Source organism: Microcebus murinus, chromosome 16 (assembly GCF_040939455.1).
Source record: "Microcebus murinus isolate Inina chromosome 16, M.murinus_Inina_mat1.0, whole genome shotgun sequence".
In the NCBI taxonomy this organism is placed as follows: Eukaryota; Metazoa; Chordata; class Mammalia; order Primates; family Cheirogaleidae; genus Microcebus; species Microcebus murinus.
The window spans coordinates 58,499,957-58,525,003 of record NC_134119.1 but is presented as its reverse complement, the minus strand read 5'-3'; the positions used below and the strand labels follow the sequence as shown (position 1 = coordinate 58,525,003).

Sequence of the window (25,047 nt, the reverse complement as noted above, 5' to 3'; positions counted from 1 at the left end):
CCTGCAGGGGACACCCTCGCTGCTTGGCTCTGGTGTCTCTGGGCCCTGGTTCTAGGCGGGGAGACCCTGGGTCCAGGGGAGTCGGCATTGAACGGTGCACTCCCAAAAAGCCAGCACAGGCAGGTGTGGCAGGGGTGGGCGGCACGCATAAAGACAGACTTTTCTCAGTTGCTCTGAGTCCACCACCCTTAGCCTTCTGTTAATTTATTCAACAAACACTGGCTGTTCAGCATGTACTGGCAATATGTGACTTAAAAACAAAAGCCCAGGCCAGCTGCGGTGGCTCACACCTGTAATCCTAGCACTCTGGGAGGCTGAGGCAGGAGGATCACTTGAGGTCAGGAGTTTGAGACCAGCCTGAGTGAAAACAAGATGTTGTCTCCACTAAAAACAGAAAAAATTACCCGGCCAACTGAAAATAGAAAAAATTAGCCAGGTGTGGTGGCAAGTGTCTGTAGTCTCAGTTACTCAGGAGGCTGAGGAAAAAGTATCACTTAAGCCTAGGAGTTTGAGGTTGCTGTGAGCTAGAAGCTGATGCCACGGCACTCTAGCCCAAGTGACAGAGTGAGACTCTAAAAAAAAAAAAAGAAAAGAAAAGAAAAAAGGGAAAACAACCCCAGAAGCCCATTAGTTTTACTACTATAACAACATGAACATTGAATAAAAAAGGCAGGGTGTAGCGGGATCAGAGCCAGCATTCCTGTGGGCAGATGGCGGTCTCTGCGCAAGTGGGGCTAGAGGCGACTTCTCAGATGTCTAATCAACCGCGTGTCTAAACCAGAAGTCTTAAACTCTATCCCGACTCAAACGTGCTCCTCCTGCGGTCCCCCATCTCAGTTCCCAGCACCCCTACACCCAGCAGCTCAGGCTGAACACCTGCGTGTCATCCTCTCGCACCTCCCCCCCCCACACCACTCTTCGGCCAGTCGCTCCTCACTGTGCTCAGCTCTCTGCTCATCGGGCGCCTCCTTGGCTACCCTTCTGAAACCAGAAAATCCACCTGTTCCCTACGTTTTCCTCCCTCACACCTTACTGTATTTTTTGTCATAGCACCCAACCCAACCTATTTAATGTTTGTTTTTGTTTTTGTTTTTAATCTGCCTTCTCTCACTAGAATATGAATTCCAAGAAGGAGACTTTGTTTTGTTTGTGCCTATACCACCAGCGCCTGGTACATGACAGGTGCTACTCAATGAAAGAATGAATGAATTTAACTTCTCTGAGCCTCAGTTTCCTCACCTATTAATTGGGGATAAAGTAGGACTTACAAGGTGGTTGTTATGGGTTGAATAGTGTACTCCCAAAATTCATATGTTGAAGTCCTAACCCTCTGTACTCCAGAATGTGACTGTATTTGAAGACTGGGCCTTTAAAGAGGAAACTAAGTTAAAATGAGGTCCTTAGGCAAGGCCCTAATCCAGTATGATTTATAAGAACACTAGGACGCAGCGATGCTGAGGGAAGGCCATGTTCAGACACAGGGAGAAGTGGCCATGACAAGTCAAGGAGACAGACCTCAGAAGAAACCAACCCTGCCAACATCTTGATCTTACACTTTTAGCTTCCATAACTGTGAGAAAATAAATACCTACTGTTTAAGCCACCCAGTCTGTGTAATGTTATGCAGATGTAGCAAGTAAATAGAGTGGTTGTGAGAATTAAGTGGAAAAAATGTATGTAGGCCGGGCGCGGTGGCTCACGCCTGTAATCCTAGCACTCTGGGAGGCCGAGGCGGGCGGATTGCTCAAGGTCAGGAGTTCAAAACCAGCCTGAGCGAGACCTCGTCTCTACCATAAAAATAGAAAGAAATTAATTGGCCAACTAATATATATAATATAAAAATCAGCCGGGCATGGTGGCTCGTGCCTGTAGTCCCAGCTACTCGGGAGGCTGAGGCAGGAGGATTGCTTGAGCCCAGGAGTTTGAGGTTGCTGTGAGCCAGGCTGACGCCACGGCACTCACTCTAGCCTAGGCAAGAAAGCGAGACTCTGTCTCAAAAAAAAAAAAAAAAAAAAAATGTATGTAAAGTGCCTAGGCCAGGGCCTGGCCTACAGAGAGCACCCTAACTCGGGCCAGTGGTCAATTGCAGTCATCACTCCTTTATTACTCTGTGTACCTCAACTCAGGGACCCTTCCATCTGTATGCACCTGCGCCCTACTGCCCATCCAGTGAAGATTGACCCTGGCACACGCAGCTGTGCACTGCGCTTCCCTTCCCACTCCACGGCATGACTTCTGCTGCCTGGGGAGCCCGGTGTGCTCTCCATGCCTGCCTGTGTCCCTTACTCTGCCACCTCTGGACTTGGCTTCCTCACATTCACAGCAGTCTGTCTGCTTCTTTCTAGCCAAACTCTTCTCTTAGTTCAGAGCTCATTTTAACTTTTGTGACTACTTTTGAAACCTTCTTAGATCTGAATATGCTATATTACTCCTTTTTTCAACTTCAGAATACCATTCAGAGGTCATTTTATCCAGTACCACCTATGACAAAAAATCTGAGGGTCAGAGAGGGCCAGGCTCTAGTCTGGGGTTCCAGAGCCTACTGGTGAGTCCAAGTGAGAACTTGGTTGTCCTGGCCCTGCTCCTCCCAAGAAAGGGCTGCCTCCTGCAAGGCACAGGCCAGCACCGGCAGACCCTGTCTCCTGAACCCTCCCTCACCCATCATGCTGGTGTTTTGGGCTACGGTAAGGCTGTTATGCCAGCAAAAACTCAACCCAATGTTGAGTCATCTGGGCTGCAAGCCTTCGTGGTGGCCCCACAGAGGCCTCAGAAAATGAGGCCAGCTCTTCCTCGTGGACAACCCTTCGGCCAGGTAGTACGGAAGAGCTCCTCTTACCTCTAGGACACGAGGCAGACTGGGAGCGACTGGGTTCCTGACTTTCCCAGAGGAGTAAACAATAGGTCACATTCACACTCCCTTCTGTCCTCCCCTTGGTTTAGAAATCTCTTCTTACCTTCTCTGCTTGACAGCAGCAACGAGATCAGGCCCTGAAAACATGGAGAACAAGCTGTCTCCATTGGCCGAGGACGTCTCATCGCTCGAGCTGGCGGAGTCTCCCTGAGCACCTGACCAGCCGCCGTGCAGGCCATCCCTGAAAGGCAAAGAGAGAAGCTGGTCCAGGGCCTCCCACAGCCAGCCTGGCCACTGGCTGGACAGACGCGAGGCCAGCCCCAACCCTCCACCCCAGCCCTAAAAGAGCAGTCCTTACCTTGTCCTCATCTCATACCCAAACAGTGGTCTGTCTCTCCCTTCTAAAAACTTAAGGTTTTCTTCCTTTCCCTTATTTCAAAAGCAATACATATTCATCACTTCCCTTTATTCCTCTAAGAAGCCTGTAGTTTGTATATAAAATTTACTTTAGAGAAAACAAAAAGTTGAGATGGTCTTTAAGTTATCCAGATTTATTAACCAGGTAGCAATATAAGATGTGAAAAATTCCCAGTTTTGTTTATGATAAAAATCCATAATTCTCCCAATATACTGGAATCTGAACCATAAACCTTTGCTTTTTGTAGGGTACCCTGATAGCATCCCATAAATCACATGGGTTTCACAGCCACACTCATTTCAATATAAAGACTATGTTAAACATACAATTACTTTACAAACACCATCAAATAATATCCTTGTCTAGCGCTGAAGAATCTGTCTTGGAAATTACGAATTTATACCAATGGTGTGTCCACAGGGACACATCACGCCACCTGGCATCTTACAGTCAGTCACAGAACTCTGATCCCCTGCAGACTTACGTGTCACTCTCTCACGTGGGGGCTTGAAACTGAACTGCCTAACAAGAATGCACAAACGCCAAGGAGCCTCTCTGCTCGTAAGGCCCCATGGGGGACACCCAAGTCCCACTCTCGGCCTCCCTGCTGGACCCCAGCACTCACCCTTCTGTAAAGAACTCCGGGAAAGGCCAGGTCCGGTGGGCGTCGTCCATGGGTGGCCAGTTGCCCCGGGGGTTGCCTGGACGGCGACCGGTTTGGGTCTGCCGCTTCTGCTGCATTGCCTGGCTCACTCCTGCCACGTAGCGTGCGAACTCCGGGTCTGAACCCACTGCGTTGAGACAAAGGAACAAACAGGGTTTGGGGCCAAATTGGCCTCTTGGTTCCTTCCCTACCCGCCGAGAAAGTGCTGGTCACACATAGAGTGGAAGTGGGAAGGAGCGGCCAGGCCTGCGGCCCACAGAGGTGGTGCAGGCTTTGCCCAGCACCCTGCTACAGTGAGATAGGGCTTTCAGCAGCACAGCGGTCTGAAGCTGGGGCGTGGTATGTGCTCCTGACAGGGCTGTCAGGAAACGTTATGCCCAGGACAGAGGCAGGCTGAGTATGAAAGACAGAAAAATGATTTGATTTATCCATGACCAGATTTTAAAGACAAATGCTAGTTACTTTAAAATTATCCAGTGTCTTGGTGCTATGCACCTAGAGTTATTAGGTAACAACTCAGAAGATTAGATGATGACTTTGGCTAACTGACAACTGAAAGCTATCAAAGCATCAGCACCAGCCGGATAGCGGATATATACTGTTCCTACTTGAGCCAAGCTGCTTTTTTTTTTTTAATTGAGACTGAGTCTCGTTCTATCACCCTGGTTAGAGTGCAGCAGCATGATCATAGCTCACTGCAACCTCAAACTCTTGGGCTCAAATGATCCTCCTGCCTCTCAGAGTTTTAGGATTATAAGCATGAGCCATCATGCCCAGCCCTGAGCCAAGCTTTGATCGAGTATTTTCCTTGATATTGGACAGGAGACTTGCTCATTCTGTCTGAAGATAGTAAGACCAGCAAAGAATGAGATGAGATTTCAGAATGCTTTAAGAGGTGGCTGGACATATACTGGACAGAGCTGAGTAAGGATGTGCAGGGCAGTACAAGGGGGAGAAAAGGAGCACAGGTGGCATTTAGAGAAAATGTCAAACAAAAAGATATGGGAGGAAAGCATCTATGGATCACCAATCAAATAGGACTCAGTAGTGCCTACTTTTTAGCTTCAAATTGGGAAGGATACTAGGGCGCAATCCCATTATCATCTTGTTCTTAGGGCACTGTCACAGGACCATGGCTATGTCCTTTGTGCACTGCACAAAGATGCCCAGACCAGGGGAGAGCACATGGGCTGAAGTCAAGGGCTTGATACCAGTTAGTCAGGCCACGCCCCCAGTCTGCCTGCTCAGAGGGGGCACTAGAGGGCGCCTTCGCTAATTCACCTGCCCAGAGGAGCACAAAGGACTGTGCAGGTCTTGTGCTCTTGTGAGGGGCGGGGGGCAGGAGTCTATATTAGGCTACATCAAGGACTTGGGGGTCAGAAAAAGGATTTGTAGGCTAAAGACATAAGAGTTGTCAGGGTCTCGACAGAGGTCAAGTATGGTGAAATTCTGCCAAACACTGTTTATACTCTGGATTTAGTAACATGATTATCCAAAAATGTACACACCATTTATCACCAATTGAGAAAACGTGCCATGCCTCCCCCAGTTGGTGGCAGCCAGGGGGGCTTGCTCTTTCGTAGCAGGGCAGAACTGTTTACCCTTCTTGTGGCCCAGGGGTCCAGGTACAAGGTTTTCTACACCCACCCACCCAAGGTGAGCAAGAACTGGAAAGTAGGAGCAGCAGCATGAGGAATTTTTAGAAGACATAATTTTTAGAAGACATATCCTTCCTTTAAAAGTTAATGCTGGGGTGTTTTAGCAAGGAATTTCCTCTTCTGGTGGGATTAGCTTATAAAAATATTTGTTATACTTATTTACAATATTTCACTGTATTCTCCCATAAATGGAATATATTTTCGACTTCTGCATGCCTTCTGCTAAATTAGATAAAAGAGTTTGCGTCTACCTACCTTATCAGATTCTCTTACTAATTCTGGAAGTTTTTTCAATTCTATTATAAGCAAAGAGATGAGCCTTTTTTTTTTTTTTTTTTTGAGACAGAGTCTTACTCTGTTGCCCAGGCTAGAGTGCCATGGTGTCAGCCTAGTTCACAGCAACCTCAAACTCCTGACCTCAAACGATCCTCCTGCCTAAGCCTCCCAAATTGCTAGGATTATAGACATGAGCCACCATGCACTCTCTTAAATTGCTTTTAATTCCTATATTTGTAGTTATTTCTCCTATTTCCTAATTTGCTTTCTCTTAATCATGCTCATAATAAACTGATTTATCTATATCACTGGTCTTTCAAAGACCTTCCTTTTAGACTATTAATTTCTACTGTATTTTTCTTTTTAATTTATTTAACTTGGGCTTTTTCCCCTAATTCCTCTTCCTAGTTTATTGTTTTGTTTCTAAATTCTTTCTCTGATTTCTTAAGATGACCCTGGTGGTATCTTGACACTGTCTAAGCCAGGAGAAGGTATATTTCATGAGGCAGGAGGGTCTCTACCACCTTTCACAGGTCCTACAGTTTAGGCAAAAATAAAAATAAATAAATAAAAGAATCAAGAGAACAGATTATTTCGTCAGGGAAAAAGTGCCCCACAGCTCCCAAGAATAGGAGGGCCCAGAGGGGAGCCCACTTGAACTATGGGACGTTGAGCCATTCCGGAACTTCTGTTCTCTAAAACATGGGAAAAACAGTAGCACTTACATTCTCAGGCTCTTTCTCCTCACTGCTTCCCACTCTTGCTAGACCTGCCCACATTTGTCTCACAGTGCGAAAGGGTCTTAAAGAGGGGTTAGTTATTTAACCTTCTCAGGTAAGACTGTGGCAGACAGGCCCTACAAAGTCCTGAGCAATTATAATTCGTGGTGAAGTGGTTAAAGGGGCGAGGAGGCCTCACATACCTGCAGGATCAAAAGGCAGGATCTCTCCCAACATTCCAAAGACTCCGTCGCTTTGGTCACGGTTTGGCCAGGTATTATTTCTAGGTCCCTGCGGCTTCTGTCCCAAAACCTCCGACATCACGTTGTCCATATAGCTGCTCACCAGACCCAAGCTGTACAAGTCAGAACTGAGATCCGATATGCCAGGCCACTGACCAAGATGAGACAGACCTGCCCCAACGGTCTGTGCCGGCTGCTGGGATGAGCCATGTCCCCACTTCCCGGGTGCCCGAGGCTGGGGTGGGGGCTGCTGCGATCCAATGGGTTGGAGTAGGTGTTGGTAGTATTGGACCTGGGGTTGCTGTTGCTTTGGGGACTGCTGCTGAGGTGCCAGGCCCGGCTGGGGTGTCAGAGGTGTGTGTGCCCCCGCCTGGGGTGGCCGTGGTGGTGGGGGCACTGACAGCGGCGGCTGCTGCGGCTGCATGGCTCCTGCCTTCTGCTCAGTCCCCATGGCTGTGGCAGCAGAATTACGCCTTGTCACCAACGGAGAGCCCTGATGTGACTGGCCCATGTTAAAGCCTGAGAGAAAATCTATTACCTCTTGCATTTCCTGATCTGTTGGTAAGTTCATACCCTTCTCGTCCTTGCCATCGTCCCCGTGCAGGAAGGTCTCACGTCTCTCCATGAGAAAACCATTGGCCATTGGATTACTGGAATTCTGAGCTGACTGGGAAAGGTCTGTAGTCCTAGGGAAATTACCAATATTCAAAATGTTTTGTAACCTTGCGTCAATGTTACCGGGCATTTTGGCCTTCTCTTCTGAACACCCAGCTATGAAGATGCTTTTGGAAGGGGTACTTTGGATGGAATAATTGGTGCTGCTGCTAGAGCTGGTACACGAAGCTTTCTTGGTGAACCGGGAGGTCAGTTTGGAGAATGTCTTCTGCAGGCCACCCGAAGATTTGTTTCCATTTCCAGAAGGCAGGTCAGCCTGATTCCCAAAGTCACAGATCTCCCTTTGAAGCTGGATCTGTATGCAGGGTAAAGCTTGTTCCCTATTTAAATAGAAATTTTATTTATTTTAAAAAAAGGACAAACATACAAATTGGAGAATAAAATGGACATCTTTCTATTTAAGAAAGACTTTGAAAACGAGACAGACCTCTCTAGTTGGTATCAGGTTCTCTTACTTTATAGATAAATAAACGAATACCCAAGGGTTTGAGAACGTGCACTCTGTACCATCGTCCCTGGGTATGGACCTAAGTGCAAACCGCTCACACGACCCACGCAAGGGACCGGCACAGACACCGACCTCCCTGCTCTCCAGCGGCTGAGGTCCAGCACAGCAGTGTAGAGCACATCCACCAGGCCCAGGGTCTTCTCAGGATCAAGGCTTCTCTGCAGGAGCGACATGGTAGCAGGATCTTCTTTCAGGCACCTAGGCACAAACCAGGCTGCGTTTGTTTTGGCTGCACTTCTCTGCAAAGGTGTTTCAAGCAGGCCTCACAGAGAAGGCTGCAACTTTTATGTACTTTTGGCACCCAATAAAAATTCAATAATTATAAGAACATCTAGAGATTAACAGGGCTAACGTTGGAACTCATTGTTCTGCAAGAGGAGGAGGAAGCAATAGGGCCTAGGATAGGGCAATAGGGCCTTTCTTGTGACATAAGAAATATCTATTTGGTCTCTGTGTCCAGTTCCTGTCACAGAGCTCCTAAAACCTTTGGATTTCTGGGGTGACAGGAATGTTTTGTTCCCTAATGCAATGACTTTTGATGGGCTCCTGGGTAGCTTAAGGATGGGAGCTGGTCACCAGAAACACCAAGCCATCATGAGAAGCTTTGGATTTTCAGCCTCATCCTCCCCATCCTCCAGGGAGGGGAGAGGGGAGAGCCCGAGATTGAGTTAATTATCAATCACGCCTACATGATGAAGCCTCCATAAGAATCCTTAAACTACAGGGTCCTCAGAACTTCCAGACTGGTGAACAAATCAAGCTGCTGGGAGTGTGACACACCAGGAGGGGGCACATGAGCTCTGTGCCCTTTCCACATACTCTACCTTATGCACCTCTTCATCTGGCTATTCATTTGTATCTGCTGTAATGTCCTTCGTATTACAATAAACCAGTAAATGTAAGTAAATGTTACCCTGAGTTCGGGGGGCCTTTATAGCAAACTATCAAACCTGAGCAGGCGGTTACGGGAACCCCCCAATTTATAGATGGTTGGTCAGAAATCAGGTGACAACCTAAGACTTGTTATTGGCATCTAAAGTGGGAAGCAGTCTTCTAAGACTGGCCCTTAACCTGTGGGGTCTGTACTAACTCTGGGTAGTTAGTATCAGAATTAGATTGTAGGATACCCAGTGTCCACAGAAAATTGGAGAACTGCTTGGTGTGGAAAACCCACATTTGGTGTCAGAAGTATCATGTGAGTGCAGGAAAATGGTTTTGGTTTCCATCTAGAGTCTAGTAGGGAGAGAAAGACTCAGTGAAGGGGCTGCCTTCCGGGGGCCCTAGTGCCCTGTCCCTGTCCAACACCAGAACTCCGCCCTGCTGTGATTCCATGGTCTGGGGCATCTACTCCTTCCCTCCTTTCCTCTACAGCACTTCACACCTACACCTAAGAAACTGCGAGTCAGTAGAGGGAAAAAAAACTCTCATGGTCTGCGATCTGGACTCACCAAAACTTTCAGGCAAGCAACGAACATGGGCTTCCCATAAACTGATTTTACTCCTTTCCAAGATGAAGATTTCACCTCTCATCCTCAAGGGTCTGATATCCCTGTCACATCTTCGATTCTTTCCTATCTCAACTCTCACTGAACTCAGAAAATGCACGCGAGCAGATGACAGCTATTTCATCTCCCCTCACCACTAATTCCACCGGTTCACCTGCATCTGTGTCTGCATATCCTGCTGCACTCCCGTCCTAACGCAAGACGTGCCCCGTTCTTGCCGCAGGCTGGCACCTGAGCCCTGGGCGCTATGTGCCCTCTGCCCTCCCAAGCATCTGGGATCACCCATCTCTCCCGTTATCCCTCTGGCAAACGAACCAGGCTGACAATCACCCTCTCTTAGCCCCACATCCCCCTCCAGATGCTGCCCCACTTCTCTACTCCCCACTTTAGCCAGACACGCTGTCTCCTCCTTCTCCTCCCCCCACTCTGATCAGGCTTTCATCCCCTAACGCCGCTAAAATAGCTTTTATCCACCTTAGATCTTACCAAAATCACAGGTCAGTTACCTCTGTCCACCTTACTCAACCTGTCAGCAACAGTCTACAATGTTTCTTTCTTCCTGGAAACACCGTCTTCTTTAGATCTGATGGCCCCACACCTGCTCAATTTCCTCCCACCTCCCTGGCACCTCCCTTTTGGTCCCCTCTGCCAAGGCCTCTGTTCTCTCTCCCTGGAGTACTGCTGCTCTACAGACCTCCCTACACTACTGAATTCCTTCGCCAGCCGAGACCTTACCCTGAGCTCCAGTCTCCATCAAGAGGCCTTTCCCGAGCCACAGAACTGTCTGAACAGCACAGGCCCACCAGGAAGATGTTTGCCACTTCCTGGGCACTCTGGGCATTAAATGGCGGAATCAACGCTTGTGAAGTCACCCTGAAGAGGCAGCAGTACTACCCAACGTGACTCTGGTTGAGAGGAAATATGTCTGAGGATGAGATGAGAGCTGGCCAGTCTCAGAAGCACAGGATAAGGTGAGCGACAAGACAAGCTCTGTCAGTGCCCAATCAGACCCTGGACACCTAGGAGGGGCTCTTGGCCGCCGAACCTAGCTCAGGCTCAGCGCCCACAGTTCTCTCAGCCTGAATCCCTGATTATAGGACACAGTTGTTCTGTGCTCACAAGCCGACTTCTGGTTGTAAGATGGCTTGTCACGTGTTTGCCCACTAGAAAAGCATTGCTGGTCATGCAGAAAGCAGTAGTATACTATCTGATGACAGATTCCCTTTCTGGAAAACCAATTTATTGGCATTTTTATTTTGTTCATCAGTCTCGAGAGCTGATCAATAAAATGCCCTTGAAGAGACTACACCCATTCTGTTGACAAATCACCAAGACTAGCTTTAAACTCTCTACCTCTTCTTAAGATAAAAACCCAGTTCCCTCAAGGCCCTGCATGTTTTGACTTCTCCGACTCCCCGCGTTCTCAGCACCCACCACACCTACAGCCAGCCAGCCCCTCCCCAGGCCTGGCGCCTGCTGCTCCTTCTGCCTGGAACACTTTCCCCGCCTTCCCTCTGCACGGCAAGCTCCTCTCAGATCAGAGGGCTCCTCCTGACTGGCCTCCCCATCTCAGCCCTAATTGTTCTCTGTCACATACTGTCACTCTGTTCTTATTTCCTTCACAGGCTTGCCGGCGTCTGGACTCATCTCTTACACTCATCAGCTGCCCCGCCCCCCTCTCCATTGTGGAGACAGCCCTGCCAGGGGCAGGGACCCTTTCCTGTTGTGCTCATGATTAACTTCCCAGAGTCCAGAACAGCGTCCGGCCCACTGTGGGTATTCAGCAAATAGTTGTTGAAGGAAAGAATGGATAAATAGCTTAAATACAAAAAATATGACAGTTTAAACAAGTAAGGTATTACTGTTTGGGGAAAAAAACATATCTGGCAGCTAGACACTAAAAGCAAAGCACATAATAAATTCTTGACTTGCTTTGCTAACTATCATTTTTCTGAAGGTGGAGTAAAGCAATCACTTCTGTTTGAGTTCTTCCCAATAAGCACATACAGTATTCTGTAATTTGTTTTTTGTGTTTTTTTTTTTGAGACAGAGTCTCACTTTGTTGCCCAGGCTAAAGTGAGTGCCGGTGGCATCAGCCTAGCTCACAGCAACCTCAAACTCCTGGGCTCAAGCGATCCTATTGCCTCAGCCTCCTGAGTAGCTGGGACTACAGGCATGCACCACCATGCCCGGCTAATTTTTCCATATATATTAGTTGGCCAATTAATTTCTTTCTAATTTTAGTACAGACGGGATCTCACTCTTGCTCATGCTGGTCTTGAACTCCTGACCTCGAGCAATCCGCCCGCCTGGGCCTCCCAGAGTGCTAGGATTACAGGCGTGAGCCACCGCGCCCGGCCTGTAATGTGTTTTGTTTTGTTTTTCTTTACTTGGCAGCGTATCCCAAGTGTTTTGTAATTTGAAAGAAACAAAAAACTAAACTTTTGCAGGCCAGTCACGGTGGCTCACGCCTGTAATCCTAGCACTTGGAGAGGCTGAGGCTGGAGGATCACTTTTAGGCAGGAGTTCAAGACCAGCCTGGACAACAGCAAGACCCTGTCCTTACAAAAAATAAAAAGAAATTGCCCGGCACAGTGGTGTGCGCCTACAGTTCCACCTTCTCAGGAGACTGAGGCAGGAGAATCACTTGAGCCCAGGACTTTGAGGTTGTAAGTGAGCTATGATCTCATCACTATACTCTAGCCCAGATGACAGAGTGAGACCCTGTCTCACAAACACACACACACCCACAAAAACAAAACAAGACACTAAAATTTTACATTGTTACCAAAAGCAGCCAGCAGAGGGAGCCTCTGCAAGGAATGAGTCTACAAGGTCTTTTTCTCAGAGGTGCAATGAATTACTAAGGAAATCACCACAGGGTGAGTTTTGGAAGTAAACTGAAATGTTAACCGTTTTAGTACTAGCTGTTTATATTTATTCAGCTAGCCAAAAGTTCAAACTGCTTGCTTCAAAATGAGAATCCTAAGTAAGTTTAATATTTTTCAATGAAAACTTGAATTGGAAAAACAACTTAAGAATTTAGGAACACAAAAATCTTACAGAAAAGTGAGCTTTTGTTTAACTATTTGACAGAAATGAATACTTATAAATTACCATTAATTTCGGGACACAATATACCATCCCAACAATAAATTAAAATCTTGGTTGGGTAGCCGGGCATGGTGGCGAATGCCTGTAGTCCCAGCTACTTGGGAGGCTGAGGCAGGAGGATCGCTTGAGCCCAGGAGATTGAGGTTGCTGTGAGCTAGGCTGACGCCACGGCACTCACTCTAGCCTGGGCAACAAAGCGAGACTCTGTCTCCAAAAAAAAAAAAAAAAAAAAAAAAATCTTGGTTGGGGAGTACTCACAGAAGGCAGGCTTGGGAACACAAAGTGAACTGCCATTCTTACTTAATACATCAACAGGGTCTAAACACCTTCAGCAGAATTGTATTCTCATGTTTAAAGAATAAGTGGTTTAAATACAGCCTGTTACTCACCCACTATTTTAGTCCCTGTAGGTACCAAGTGTCTCTCTTTCTTACATCTCTACCTATTCTTCATGATTTAAATATTTTCTCTATAATAACTTACCTAGATTACAATTTTAATAGGAAATGTCTTCCAATGTATGTTTACTATTTCCCATTTATTTTATTTTTTAGAGACAGGCTTTCACTCTGTTGCCTGGGCTTGAGTGCAATGTCCCAATCATAGCTCAATGCACCCTCAAACTCCTGGGCTCAAGCGATCCTCCTGCCTCAGCCTCCCAAGTAGCTGGGACTACAGGTGTGTGCCACTACAGCCCACTGACTTTTTTTTTTTTTTTTTTTGAGACAGAGTCTCACTTTGTTGCCCAGGCTAGAGTGAGTGCCATGGCGTCAGCCTAGCTCACAGCAACCTCAAACTCCTGGGCTCGAGTGATCCTTCTGCCTCAGCCTCCCGGGTAGCTGGGACTACAGGCATGCGCCACCATGCCCGGCTAATTTTTTATATATATATCAGTTGGCCAATTAATTTCTTTCTATTTATAGTAGAGACGGGGTCTCGCTCTTGCTCAGGCTGGTTTTGAACTCCTGACCTTGAGCAATCCGCCCGCCTCGGCCTCCCAAGAGCTAGGATTACAGGCGTGAGCCACAGCGCCCGGCCTTCTTTTTGAATTTTTTTGTAGAGTGAGGTCTCGCTGTGTTCCCCAAGCTGGTTTCAAACTCCTGTTCTCAAGCGATACTCCTGTCTCAGCTTCCCAAAGTGCTGGGATTACAGGCTTGAGCCACCATGCCCAGCCATTTACTGCTTATTAATAAAGCTATGGTGCTGATCCTTATAGCTGAATCTGTAACATCATAAGGACAAAGCCTTAGAGGTGAAATTATGCAATTGCTGAGGTTATATCCCTTATTTTAGGCTTCTGATATAATAAACTATCCTCCAGAAAGGCTGTATTTATTCTCTATTCAATAACCTATTTGCCTGTTTTTACAGTCTGACCCAAACCAGTATTGTCATAGTATATAGTATTCTTATTCTAAAACAATTTAACACTATTTTGGGCTATGGTATCATATAGTTCCTTTAGTTTGTTTTTCTTTAATTATTAGGTGAAGTTACACATTTTCTTCATGTATTTGTTGATCATATGTCTTCTTTTCTGACTTACCTGTTCATGTCCCTTGCCCATTTTCTTACTGATTTATAGGAGCTTCTTAAAAAAATATAAATGAAAAATAATCCTTTCTCTAATACAAGTGTTACAAATATAAATAACTAAAAATGGCTCAGTTCATCCCAAATTCGCAGACCCTGGTGCGACACATGAGCTCAAGATCATCAAGGCTGTAGTTGGAACAGAGGAGGAGAAGGAATTCTACGTTCTATACACACCTTTAAAGAAACACTGGGTAACTTAGAAAAATGATACACTATGTTTAAAAGCTGTAGACCTTAGCTTATAAAAACAAACAGGAAAAAAAAAAAGAGCTGTAGACTTAGTAATAAAGATAATGCTGCTTGTAATGATCCAAGAGTATGTAATATTTTTAGTTGCATCATGGTTAAAAAGACTGTTTTTCAGACATCTCAGCTTCCTCATCGTGGACCAATAATCATGACACATGCCAGTAACATACACTGCTGCCTATAAACCTGCACGTGTAGCATGTGGTTTGTTTTTTCAAAAAGCAATCATTTCAAAGATGTGAAAACTTCAACCAGAGCTTAAGCTTCTGTTAAAGTAAGAGTCACGTTACCATGTGGACGGGACTTGAACCACGATTCTGGAGCCTTCTAAACTGATCTGGGGGGCGTAGGCTTCTTTATTTTCAATCTGTGCTGTGTCGACTACCACCTAACAGAAAAACAACAACCAGCATTCAGAGAAGAAAATGGATCACAAACAAACCCAATACCTAACTAAGCCTATCAATGCTGAGGACTTAAGCAAGAATGATTCCCCTGGCAGAACAGTTATGGTAAGCAGGGCCAGTCAGGGGCCCCAAAAGATAACAGCAATTAATAAAGATGACTGGATACAATAATGCTTCAGAGCTAGATCCCATCTTAAAAAATAAAACAAAACAAAACAAACAAGGCCGGGCGCTGTGGCTCACGCCTATAATCCTAGCTCTTGGGAGGCCGAGGCGGGCAGATTGCTCAAGGTCAGGAGTTCAAAACCAGCCTGAGCAAGAGCGAGACCCCGTCTCTACTATAAATAGAAAGAAATTAATTGGCCAACTGATATATATATAAAAAAAAAAATTAGCCGGGCATGGTGGCACATGCCTGTAGTCCCAGCTACTCGGGAGGCTGAGGCAGGAGGATCGCTTGAGCCCAGGAGTTTGAGGTTGCTGTGAGCTAGGCTGACGCCACGGCACTCACTCTAGCCTGGACAACAAAAGTGAGACTCTGTCTCAAAAAAAAAACAAACAAACAAACAAAAAAACCCAAAAACACTTCAGTCAAGAGAAACCAAACTCTGGGTATGAGATTTACTGAACTTTGCAATGTAGCACTTTTCCAAAACTATAAATATTATTTAGGAATTACTTTGCTTCCTTTGTTTTAGTATTTTTCACTCTATGCACTTAAAAGAAGTAAAAATGTCATTAAAAGTCAAACCAATGCTTCAGAAAAACCTCTTGTAATGTATAAGCCAGTAGTAGATGAAACTTTTTTAAAGATTTTTTTATCCTCAACCATCAATGAAAACTGAACTACTTCAGGACAGAGGAAGAACCAATTCTTCTTTCAATGATTTCCTCTTATTTTCAGGAAAAGTCCTTAATACTACACAGATGACATAGTATGCTAGGTAATCTAAAAAGTCTGACAAAGTGATAAATATATTTTCAAATAACTAAGAGAATTTCAAAAAAATTATAAAATACTTTAAAACTAAATCTTTAATATTTCAGAAGGGGTAAAGCCATGCAGAGTCATTTATCATGATTCCAAATTCAGACTCTGATGGAGCTGATCTCTACTCCTGTAAACAAGAGTTCCCACAGCTGGTCTGCCATGACCTTCAGAGAAATCTTCCTGTCCAAGGAATAGCCATTGTTGGACCAGACAGGTGTTTCCTCTCTCTTCCTAGCCCCAGAACCATAACCTCTAATGATTCTTTGTCAGTCACACACAAAGGTGCCCTGCAATCAACAAGTAGGGAACTAGGAAGAAGTTTTTGTTCTCAGAATAACATGGAACTTTTTTTAAACCTACAGTGTTTCCTCAAAACAGCCTAGGTGTCCATCTGCCTTATTTTGCAAACTCCTTTCTGGAGAACTCACTGGCACGGTTCTTCTAAGTTCCCGCTAAATGGTGTTAGGGAATAGGGATCAATCTCCTAAAGGCAGTGGGCTTTTCATAGGTTCTAAGGATTAAGAAAAAAAAAAAGGGTTGTGGGCTCATCCACATTTTAGCAGGGCATCTGTGGTTTATCACTTCTCTTGGAAGTTCCTACACTGAGGAACAAATCCTAAAGGAAATGTAACGTACCACTGTGGGCAGGCCTTCATCCAACCCTGTCAAATCATTACTAATGTAAATGTTCCTTAAAATGAAAAAGGCCTACAATACCACTTTGCAACTAAGTTCCCTGGAAATACGTATTATCAACCTGTAAAAGAAAACAAAAAGATTTTTAAAATGCTGCTCTTCTTTTACCTTTCCTATCTGGTCTGAATTCTGTAGCACTGAAAATCTTTTAAAATTATTCAGAATTTTCACACAGGTGCCTGCACCACACCCTCGCCTGCTTGGAACGTGTCTATTCTCCACACATGCTCACTCACCAGTCCGGCCTGGCCAAACAGCAGCTGCACAGCGGTCTTGCAGGCCCCCCGCCACGTGGATGGGCACACCTGGTTCAGGACTTCAGTCACTGGAAAATCGTCCCTGGATGTGATTCCATTACAGCAGCCGGCTTCCTTCATCAGCTGTAACATCGTATGCTACAGATTGACAAGAAGAGAGCTCACACCTCAAGACAAAGCCACACGCAAGGTTCTAAAATTTGTAGAAATGCATTGACACAATAATCCTCAAGAGAAAACCTTTTGACACCCTAATCATGTCCTTTTTTTTTTTTTGAGACAAGGTCTCACTCTGTCACCTAGGCTGGAGTCACAACGCAACCTCGAACTCTGGGGTTCAAGGGATCCTCCTACCTCAGACTCTAAAGTAGCTGTGACTACAGGCATGTGCTACCACACCTGGCTAATTTTTTATTTATTATTTTATTTTTCATAGAGACATGGTCTTGCTATGTTGCCCAGGCTGGTCTTGGAACTCCTGGCCTTAAAGAGCTTGCCTCAGCCCTGCAAAGTGCAGGACTCAACAGGCGTGAGCCACTGTGCTAGACCTGAATTTATTTAGTAATTATCATGAGTCACCCTCAGAGATTTCCTCAACCCAGTGAAGTAAATGGCCAGATACAGACACACATGCAAGATAATATGCACATGTGATTTCTGTACTAGCACACAATACAGAATATTTAGCATTCTAATGGTGCCAGTCAGTTGAGAAATTTTGAAATTCCAAATCACTCCAAGTAAGGAAACAAAATCATCTGGTAAAAGTAAATACCAATCAAAACCTCAACTTTATTTTGCACAACCAAGTGGTCAGGTATGCGGGCTCTAGAAACAGACAGCAAAAGCTCAAATTCCAGCTTTACTAGTTTCTAGTTGTATGACCTTAGGCCTTAGTTCCCCTATTTGTCAAATGCCAAAAGGGGGCTATAGTTGCACACCACTGTGCCCAGCTTCTGTTTTTTGGGTTTTTTTTTTTTTTTGGTTGTCAAGGGCTACTTTACTTGGATTTTTAGTAATGTTTTTTGGGTTTTTTGAGATAGGGTCTCACTCTGTCACCTGGGCAAGAATGCAATGGCATCATCACAGCTCACTGCAACCTCAAACTCCTGGACTCAAGTAATTCTCCTGCCTCAGCCTCCTGAGTAGCTGAGAGTACAGACATGTGCCACCACACCCCACTAATTTTTCTACTTTCTGTAGAGATGGGGTCTCCATCTTGCTCAGGCTGGTCTCGAACTCCTGGCCTCAAGCAATCCTTCCGTCTCAGCCTCCCAAAATACTAGGATTATAGGCATGAGGCACTGCACCTGGCCCTGTTTTGTTTTTTAATCAACATTCCTTATAAGCCCTTAAGTTTCCCTTAACAACTTTATTTTCAAGTTCATGCTTGGCTGCTGGAACCCCATGGAAAGCTACCGTCTTTAGTTTCAGATTGTCGGCGGCCGACTCATTAAAGGAGACACCCTTCAGGAAGTGCGATCCTATCTGCACGGGGACGGTGGGAAGCTCACACTGCATGGGCTGCGGGGGTGTCTGCCTTCGCCCCGTCTGCTGGGCTTCCGCCTCGCTGCAGCAGCCCTGGAAAAGGTTTGGATGGGAGAGGAAAGGTGACCCACGGCTCATCTGTCAAAACACTTCATTAATGCTAACTGTGCAACTGGCTCCCACAGGTCCCAAGAGCTACCAGAAAGAAAAGCGTACCTGCAAACTTGCTTCAATTGCCTTTGGATTCAGGTGGAAGCCAGCTTTCATTGCATATTCACAGTGGCCTAAGCTTTCCAGAGCTATTTTATATGCCTGTAAATGAATTATTTCCAAGAATTAAGACTGTATAGCAGATTGTAACATGACAAAGTCCAATGGAACCAGAAATTTAAAATTTCTATAGTTATTAAAAGATTTGAGACCAATGACTATTTTATTATCTTTTCTAATTGGTTCAACATCACAATTTTAACTCTTCCTCTTGTTTCTATTCCTTGGATATCAGTATGTCAGTTCTGAAAAACTTACCTGCAAAGCACTATCAATTTTTATGTTCAGTTCTTTTAGCTGGTGCTCAGGAATTGCTGCACTTTGAGAACAAAAAAGCTGCTGAACTTCAATTCCTGCCAGGCGACCATCGCAGCCTCTTTCTCTTAGTCTAGATGTTGCCTGCAACAAAAACAGTGACCGGTAGGTAAAAAGAGGACGCTAGAGTTGCCAGCAAAATTTAAACAGCAGCAGCAAAAAGCCCCATACCTAGAGGAGTCCCATCTGGGGAAAAAAAAACCCACACCTAAAATATAGCAAGAAACCATTTAAGCATTAGATATAAACCACAGGTCCTGGACTGTTTGTATTACAAGGTGAGCAGCCCAAAATTTTGAACACCTAAATTAACTGTCTTGAAGAGAATGCACAACCTGATATAGTACTATTTTATTTTAGGAATTCTGGAAAAAAGACTTACCTGCTTGTTATTTGTTTTCTAATAGATAAAACGTTTACACATTTTTAATTTCTCTGCTTTAAAAAGACAGATAATCTAGAATATTGGCACTTGGAGTTTCCAGAATAAAAAGGAAGAACCATACATGGTTGAGTGTTCCCCTACACCAAAGTAAAGAGCCACACTAATATAGAACACAAAAAACATACATAGGAACACTAATGAAAAACAGAGTTTTTGAAATCTGTACAGAAAAATTAAATCTTTATTGTTCAGTCAATAAATAATGTTTATGAAGAATACATAAGATAGAAAAATAAGGCAAAACTAATCTGGATCATGTTATAGTAAAATGCAAAAGACATATACATGGGTCGAGACTAGAAAAGAATACAAAAAAACATATTTCATTTATTAAATAGGTGGAGGAATTCAGGATGAACTATCTTTCAATTTCTACTTTTGTTGCAATAATATTCATGAAACAAATAATATTTTTTAACAGTTAATTTTTTTCTTCTAGGCCAGTATAAGAGCTGTAATATTTATAACATTTACAGACTACAGGAAAATAACTAGCATCTAAAATACTGTAAATTTCCAAAGCTCTGATTTCACAAATTATATATAAATCCCATTCCAACCATTCCCTGAACCCTGACAGTCTCACAATTTATAGTAGTTTGATTCTTTCTAACAATTTTTCCATCAAATATTTAGTCCACAAGGTGCTGTTAGGTACTGCCAGATACCTACTAGAACACAAAACCTGGTCCTTGCCCTCCTGGAGCTGACAGCTTCATGAAGAAAAAGGAAGGTAGACAAATAAGCCGAATTAAAAACAGAGAAAAACACGCTGAAGGAAACAAGTACTCTAACAGGGAGTGCCCTAGATGCTGAGAAAACAGCGTTTAGGCTGAGATTAAAGGAGGAGAAGGTGGTGGATGGAAGAGAGAGAGAGAGAGAGAGAGAAAGAGAGAGAGAGAGAGAGAGAGAGAGAGAGAGTGAGAGTGTGTGTATGTGTGTGTGAAGTGCCACGACGGCCCTTGACACAGGCTGAGGGCCCACAGCAGCAAAGAGCGAGGAGAAAGCAGCCACAGATAAGGCTAGTGGTCAAGGCAGAAGCCAGACTAGGCAGGACTAGGCAGGTCACGTGAAGGGTCCACACATCACCCTAAAGAAATGAGCAGCAACATCACCCGATTTTAAAATGAAGGACAGCAGGACAGGGAGGGGAGAACAGAATCTAGGCGAGAAGTAACGATCCTCTGAACGAGGGTAGTGACAAAGGACGTGGAAAGAAGTGGACAGATTTGGGATAGTATCTGAGAGGTGGGGCCTGCAGGGTTTGTTTTCTGAAGGACTGGAACAGATGTAGACATGATAGAAACACTAAAGGAAAAACCCCAGGTTTCTCAAATGAACAACCCGTGATGTAGGATGGCAGCACTTGCTAGCTAGGGCAAGACCTGGAGAGGAACAGGTGAGTGGGGAGAAGCTAGGCCTGCGCTACCTGGGAGGCCTGAGGCAGGCGGCAGCAGAATTCAGGGGCCTGGAGCTCACAGGGAGTGGGTTGGCACACATATTTGAGGACCCCACCCCCAGGACACAGGTGGTGTTTTAGGTCCCAAGACTGGATGGAGACTCCCAAGGGAGAAGGGCACTTGCAACTGAGCCCGGAGAAACTCACATTTAGAAGTTGTGTTGAGGAAGAGAAGCTAGTAGAGGAAGAAAGCACGGCCCAAGAGGAAAGCAAGCCTGGTTATTTATTATTTTATTTTATTTTAATTTTATTTTGAGACAGAGTCTCGCTTTGTTGCGTGGCATCAGCCTACCTCACAGCAACCTCACATTCCTGGGCTCAAGCAATCCTTCTGCCTCAGCCTTCCCGGTAGCTGAGACTACAGGTATGCGCCACCATGCTGGGCTAATTTTTTCTATATATATATTAGTTGGCCAATGAATTTCTTTCTATTTATAGTAGAGATGGGGTCTTGCTCTTGCTCAGGCTGGTTTCGAACTCCTGACCTCGAGTAATCTGCCTGCCTCGGCCTCCCAGAGTGCTAGGATGACAGGCGTGAGCCACCGCACCCGGCCCAAGCCTGGTTCTTGGACGCCACAAGAAGAGAGTATTTCTCTCTTCTTGTGGGGAAAACACTCTGTTGCTCTGAGCTGATGAATGGAGTCAAAAAGGTTCTCTGGATTTGACAGCGCAGAAGGCAGTCGTCAATGACACTGACAAGAGAAGGCATGTTCTTGTGTAGTAGCGGAAGCCAGATTTCAGTGAGCTGAATGATGCTATTTATACAAAGTTTCAAACTGTGTAAAATCATACCTTATATTATGTATGTATGACACATGCATATATAGTAAAAATATTAAAATATACACAGGAGTCAGAAACTCCAAATTTGAAAGAGGCTATCTCTAGAGAGGAAGGGATGTGAATGACAGTGCAGAGGTATAAAAGGGATTCAACTTCATTTGTAATATATTCCTGTTAAAAATATGTAAAAAGCATGAAGCAAATTGTGGCAAAAAGATTTGACAAAGCTAAAAGGAAGATACACAGATGTGTGTGATAGTTTCTATATGCTTGAAATGCTTCATAATAATAATTTTCTAGAATGAATGAAAGCTGAGAAAAAGGTAGACTACTCTAAGAAGCTGGCTCTGAAAAGAGCAGAGAAACAGGGCAGGGCAGAGTGGCTTTTTCTGTTGGCAGCATCTTTGTGTACTGATGGGAACAGGCTGAGGACAAGGGAAAGAAAACACAGGGTGCCACCACAGAAGCTGGGCCTTTGAGGATGGGGCGGGATGGGGACAGGGCAACCCTGGACAGGAGAAGAGGGCACCTCCTCTGCCGTCATGAGAGGGAAGAAAAGACGGGCGTGAAGTGGGGCACGGGGCGTGCGGCGGTGTTTCAGTGATGTGAGGAAGACGGCTGATGTCAGGGGGTTCTGTTTTCTGCGCAGTGTGTTTCTGTGTTTTCTGTGCAGTGTGAGGTGGTGTCACTGGCCAGAAGCGAAGGGAGTGTAAGGAGGGCAGAAAGGCCTGGACAGACTGGAGTGGGCAGAGGAAAAGGTGAAGGTGAAGAGGTCAAGGGGGCACCAGGAGGCCTCTTGCTGGTGGGTTCTCAGCATGAGTGATGCAAGCTGGCCAAGTGGAGAAGCCTGAGCCAGGCGTCAGAGTTTGTAAGCGTGAGCTGAAGCATCGGGAGACTGGGAGCCCAGCAGCCAGAGGGCTGCAAAGCCAGATGACCAGACACGAGTCTGGGGCCCATGGCCCAGCCACCAACAATGAAGCAAATAGGTTCAACTCCGATATACAACTTCCAATTAGCATTTCAGGGAGTTTAACATGAAAGAGAAACCAAAACAAATAAACAAGCAGGAAAAAAAAAAAAAACTGAACAGAAATGACAACAATGCAGCAGAACAGCATCAAATTGAAATAATAAGAAAATTAGAGATACAATATTAAAACATGATTAAAGGAGGTTACTAAATAATAAAATGAAATACTGTGCCAAATTAAATATGGAATGATTCAAAGTAGACATTATATAATGAATCAATATACTATTCATAAACTATAAACACTCTTTTATTCTGTAAAATGGAGCAGTAAGTACTAGTTAAAGTCTCAACTTTGAAGGTTTATTTTTTTACTTCTTCTTACTGGAAACAGAGGAGTATTAAAATGCCTACAATAAATGTGTTGCCATTGATTACAGGAGAAGTCTCCTTAAGAGAGGCTTTTTTAGAGCTGTTCTTGACTGGCTTATGTTTACGTTTAAATTCTTCTGGTCATGGCAAAGGAATAGCAAGGGCCACACCAGCGACTGGAAAAGGAATCCCATGCTCGGCTGGAATTTCCCAGTGGAGAGGCTCAGGGAGTGCCTTCGGCTCACCACTGCGGCAGGTCCCTGTCACCACAAGAGAAGAATCTTCACGACTCTCCCCATGGCTGCTCCCCCAGCTCCGATCGTGACGCCGTACCATCCCACACCAATGCCACCTCTACCCGCCAGGGAGCCAACCTCTTGGTCCGGCTCTTGCTGATGGTGGCTGGATTTTATAAACATATCTGCTGTGCTGGGAAATAGCCAATCTTCCAAAATATGAAAGACTTCACGAAGTCAAAGTAATAGTGGAGAACTGCTCAAATCAAATGCAGAGCAACTGAAAAAATGAGGATCTAGACAGAGTCTGACCAGTTAAAAATCTTAAAGAATTTAAAAAGCTACAAAGATGCCAAGCATTTCTAAAGTGAATGATCTGGCTATCAAAAAACAGACAAAATTCCCAGTGTTCACTGAGTTTCACTCTGGTGTGGTTGTGGCTCTGGAGCCTGCCGTTCCTTCCATGTGCCAAGCACTGCTGCCTGCCTGCTGAGCTGCCTGGCTGCCCACCTACCCTCCCAGACAGCTCCACCCTGTCCTTCCTGACTTGGGCGCCAGCCTTTCCCCCTGGTCCTTCTTCCTGGAAGCTTTCTTGCATTCAGAGACACGCCTGTCCTCTGGCTCCTGCCCTTCTCCATCACAGCCCCGTACCGTGTTTTGTAAGCCCACTCACCCAGTAGGCTGTGAGTGGAGGCTGTCATCCTAATGCCTGGCACGTGCCTGGAACACAGTGGCCATTCACAGAGATATTCACCTTTGAATGAACAACCTAATGGTAACAGTTTAAAACTTAAATTCCTATCCTAGCACTCTGGGAGGTCCAGGTGGGCGGATTGCTCGAGGTCAGGAGTTCAAAACCAGCCTGAGCAAGAGTGAGACCCCATCTCTACTAAAAAGAGAAAGAAATTGATTGGCCAACTAAAATATATATGGAAAAAATTAGCCGGGCATGGTGGCACATGCCTGTAGTCCCAGCTACTCGGGAGGCTGAGGCAGCAGGATCGCTTGAGCCCAGGAGTTAGAGGTTGCTGTGAGCTAGGCTGACGCCACGGCACTCGCTCTAGCCTGGGCAACAAAAGTGAGACTCTGTCTCAAAAAAAAAACAAAAAAAAAAACAAAACTTAAATTCCTAAATAAAAAGGCTCTTTTGAGAACCCACAGGCAAAGGCCCTCGGGATCCTCTTCTATTTGAACACAAGGCACTAACTTCCCCAAAGCCAGGGTTACCTCGGCAGCACCCCGCCAGGATCGCACAGCTTCCTCCAGTTCAGGTGTGTGTCCCGTGCCAGATAAGCTGCCTCCACTGCTGCTGCTCTTTTTTTCTGGCATAACCACTTCGGCAAAGCAATAGTGAGCCACTGGCTGGACCTTCTGTAATGCGTGAGTCAAGAACTGGAAATGGACCTGCACCACTGTCAAGAAGCATCGCCCCAACACCTGTGGAAACAAGAGAGCCAGGGAGTTTTAGGTTGTCTGTTGCTGCTGGATTAGCACAATACATTTTCAACTATCAACTTCAATAGAAGGCAACCACTGGCTGGGCGCGGTGGCTCATGCCTGTAGTTCTAGCACTCTGGGAGGCCAAGATGGGAGGATCACTTGAGGTCGGGAGTTCGAGACTAGCCTGAGCAGGAGGGAGACCCCGTCTCTACTAAAAATAGAAAAAATTAGCCAGGAGTGGTGGCACATGCCTGTAGTCCCAGCTACTCTCAGGAGGCTGAGGCAGGAGGACTACTTGAGCCTAGGAGTTTGCGGTTGCTGCAAGCTAGGCTGACACCACAGCACTCTAGTCCAGGTGACAGAGTGAGACTCTGTCAAAAAAAGAAAAAGGAGGCAACAATTCACTAGAAATCTGAAATCATACAAAGTTAAAAGGTCACCAT

The 25,047-nt window shown here is 45.4% G+C and overlaps 1 protein-coding gene across 5 annotated transcripts in view; it reads right to left on the bottom strand.

Annotated features, from left to right (window-relative positions):
- Positions 1–25,047, bottom strand: part of GARRE1 (granule associated Rac and RHOG effector 1) — a 64,339-nt gene that overhangs the window by 3,158 nt on the left and 36,134 nt on the right. For all 5 annotated transcript variants that reach the window (XM_012775125.3, XM_075992984.1, XM_012775126.2 and 2 more), the window contains 10 exons: positions 24,392–24,601; positions 18,843–18,983; positions 18,531–18,626; positions 18,246–18,407; positions 16,806–16,964; positions 14,766–14,863; positions 8,084–8,209; positions 6,790–7,823; positions 3,895–4,060; positions 2,955–3,092 (listed from right to left, as the gene is read on the bottom strand). In XM_012775125.3, the coding sequence (XP_012630579.1) occupies positions 2,955–3,092; positions 3,895–4,060; positions 6,790–7,823; positions 8,084–8,209; positions 14,766–14,863; positions 16,806–16,964; positions 18,246–18,407; positions 18,531–18,626; positions 18,843–18,983; positions 24,392–24,601 (2,330 nt within the window). The remainder of the gene's footprint in view (positions 1–2,954; positions 3,093–3,894; positions 4,061–6,789; positions 7,824–8,083; positions 8,210–14,765; positions 14,864–16,805; positions 16,965–18,245; positions 18,408–18,530; positions 18,627–18,842; positions 18,984–24,391; positions 24,602–25,047) is intronic.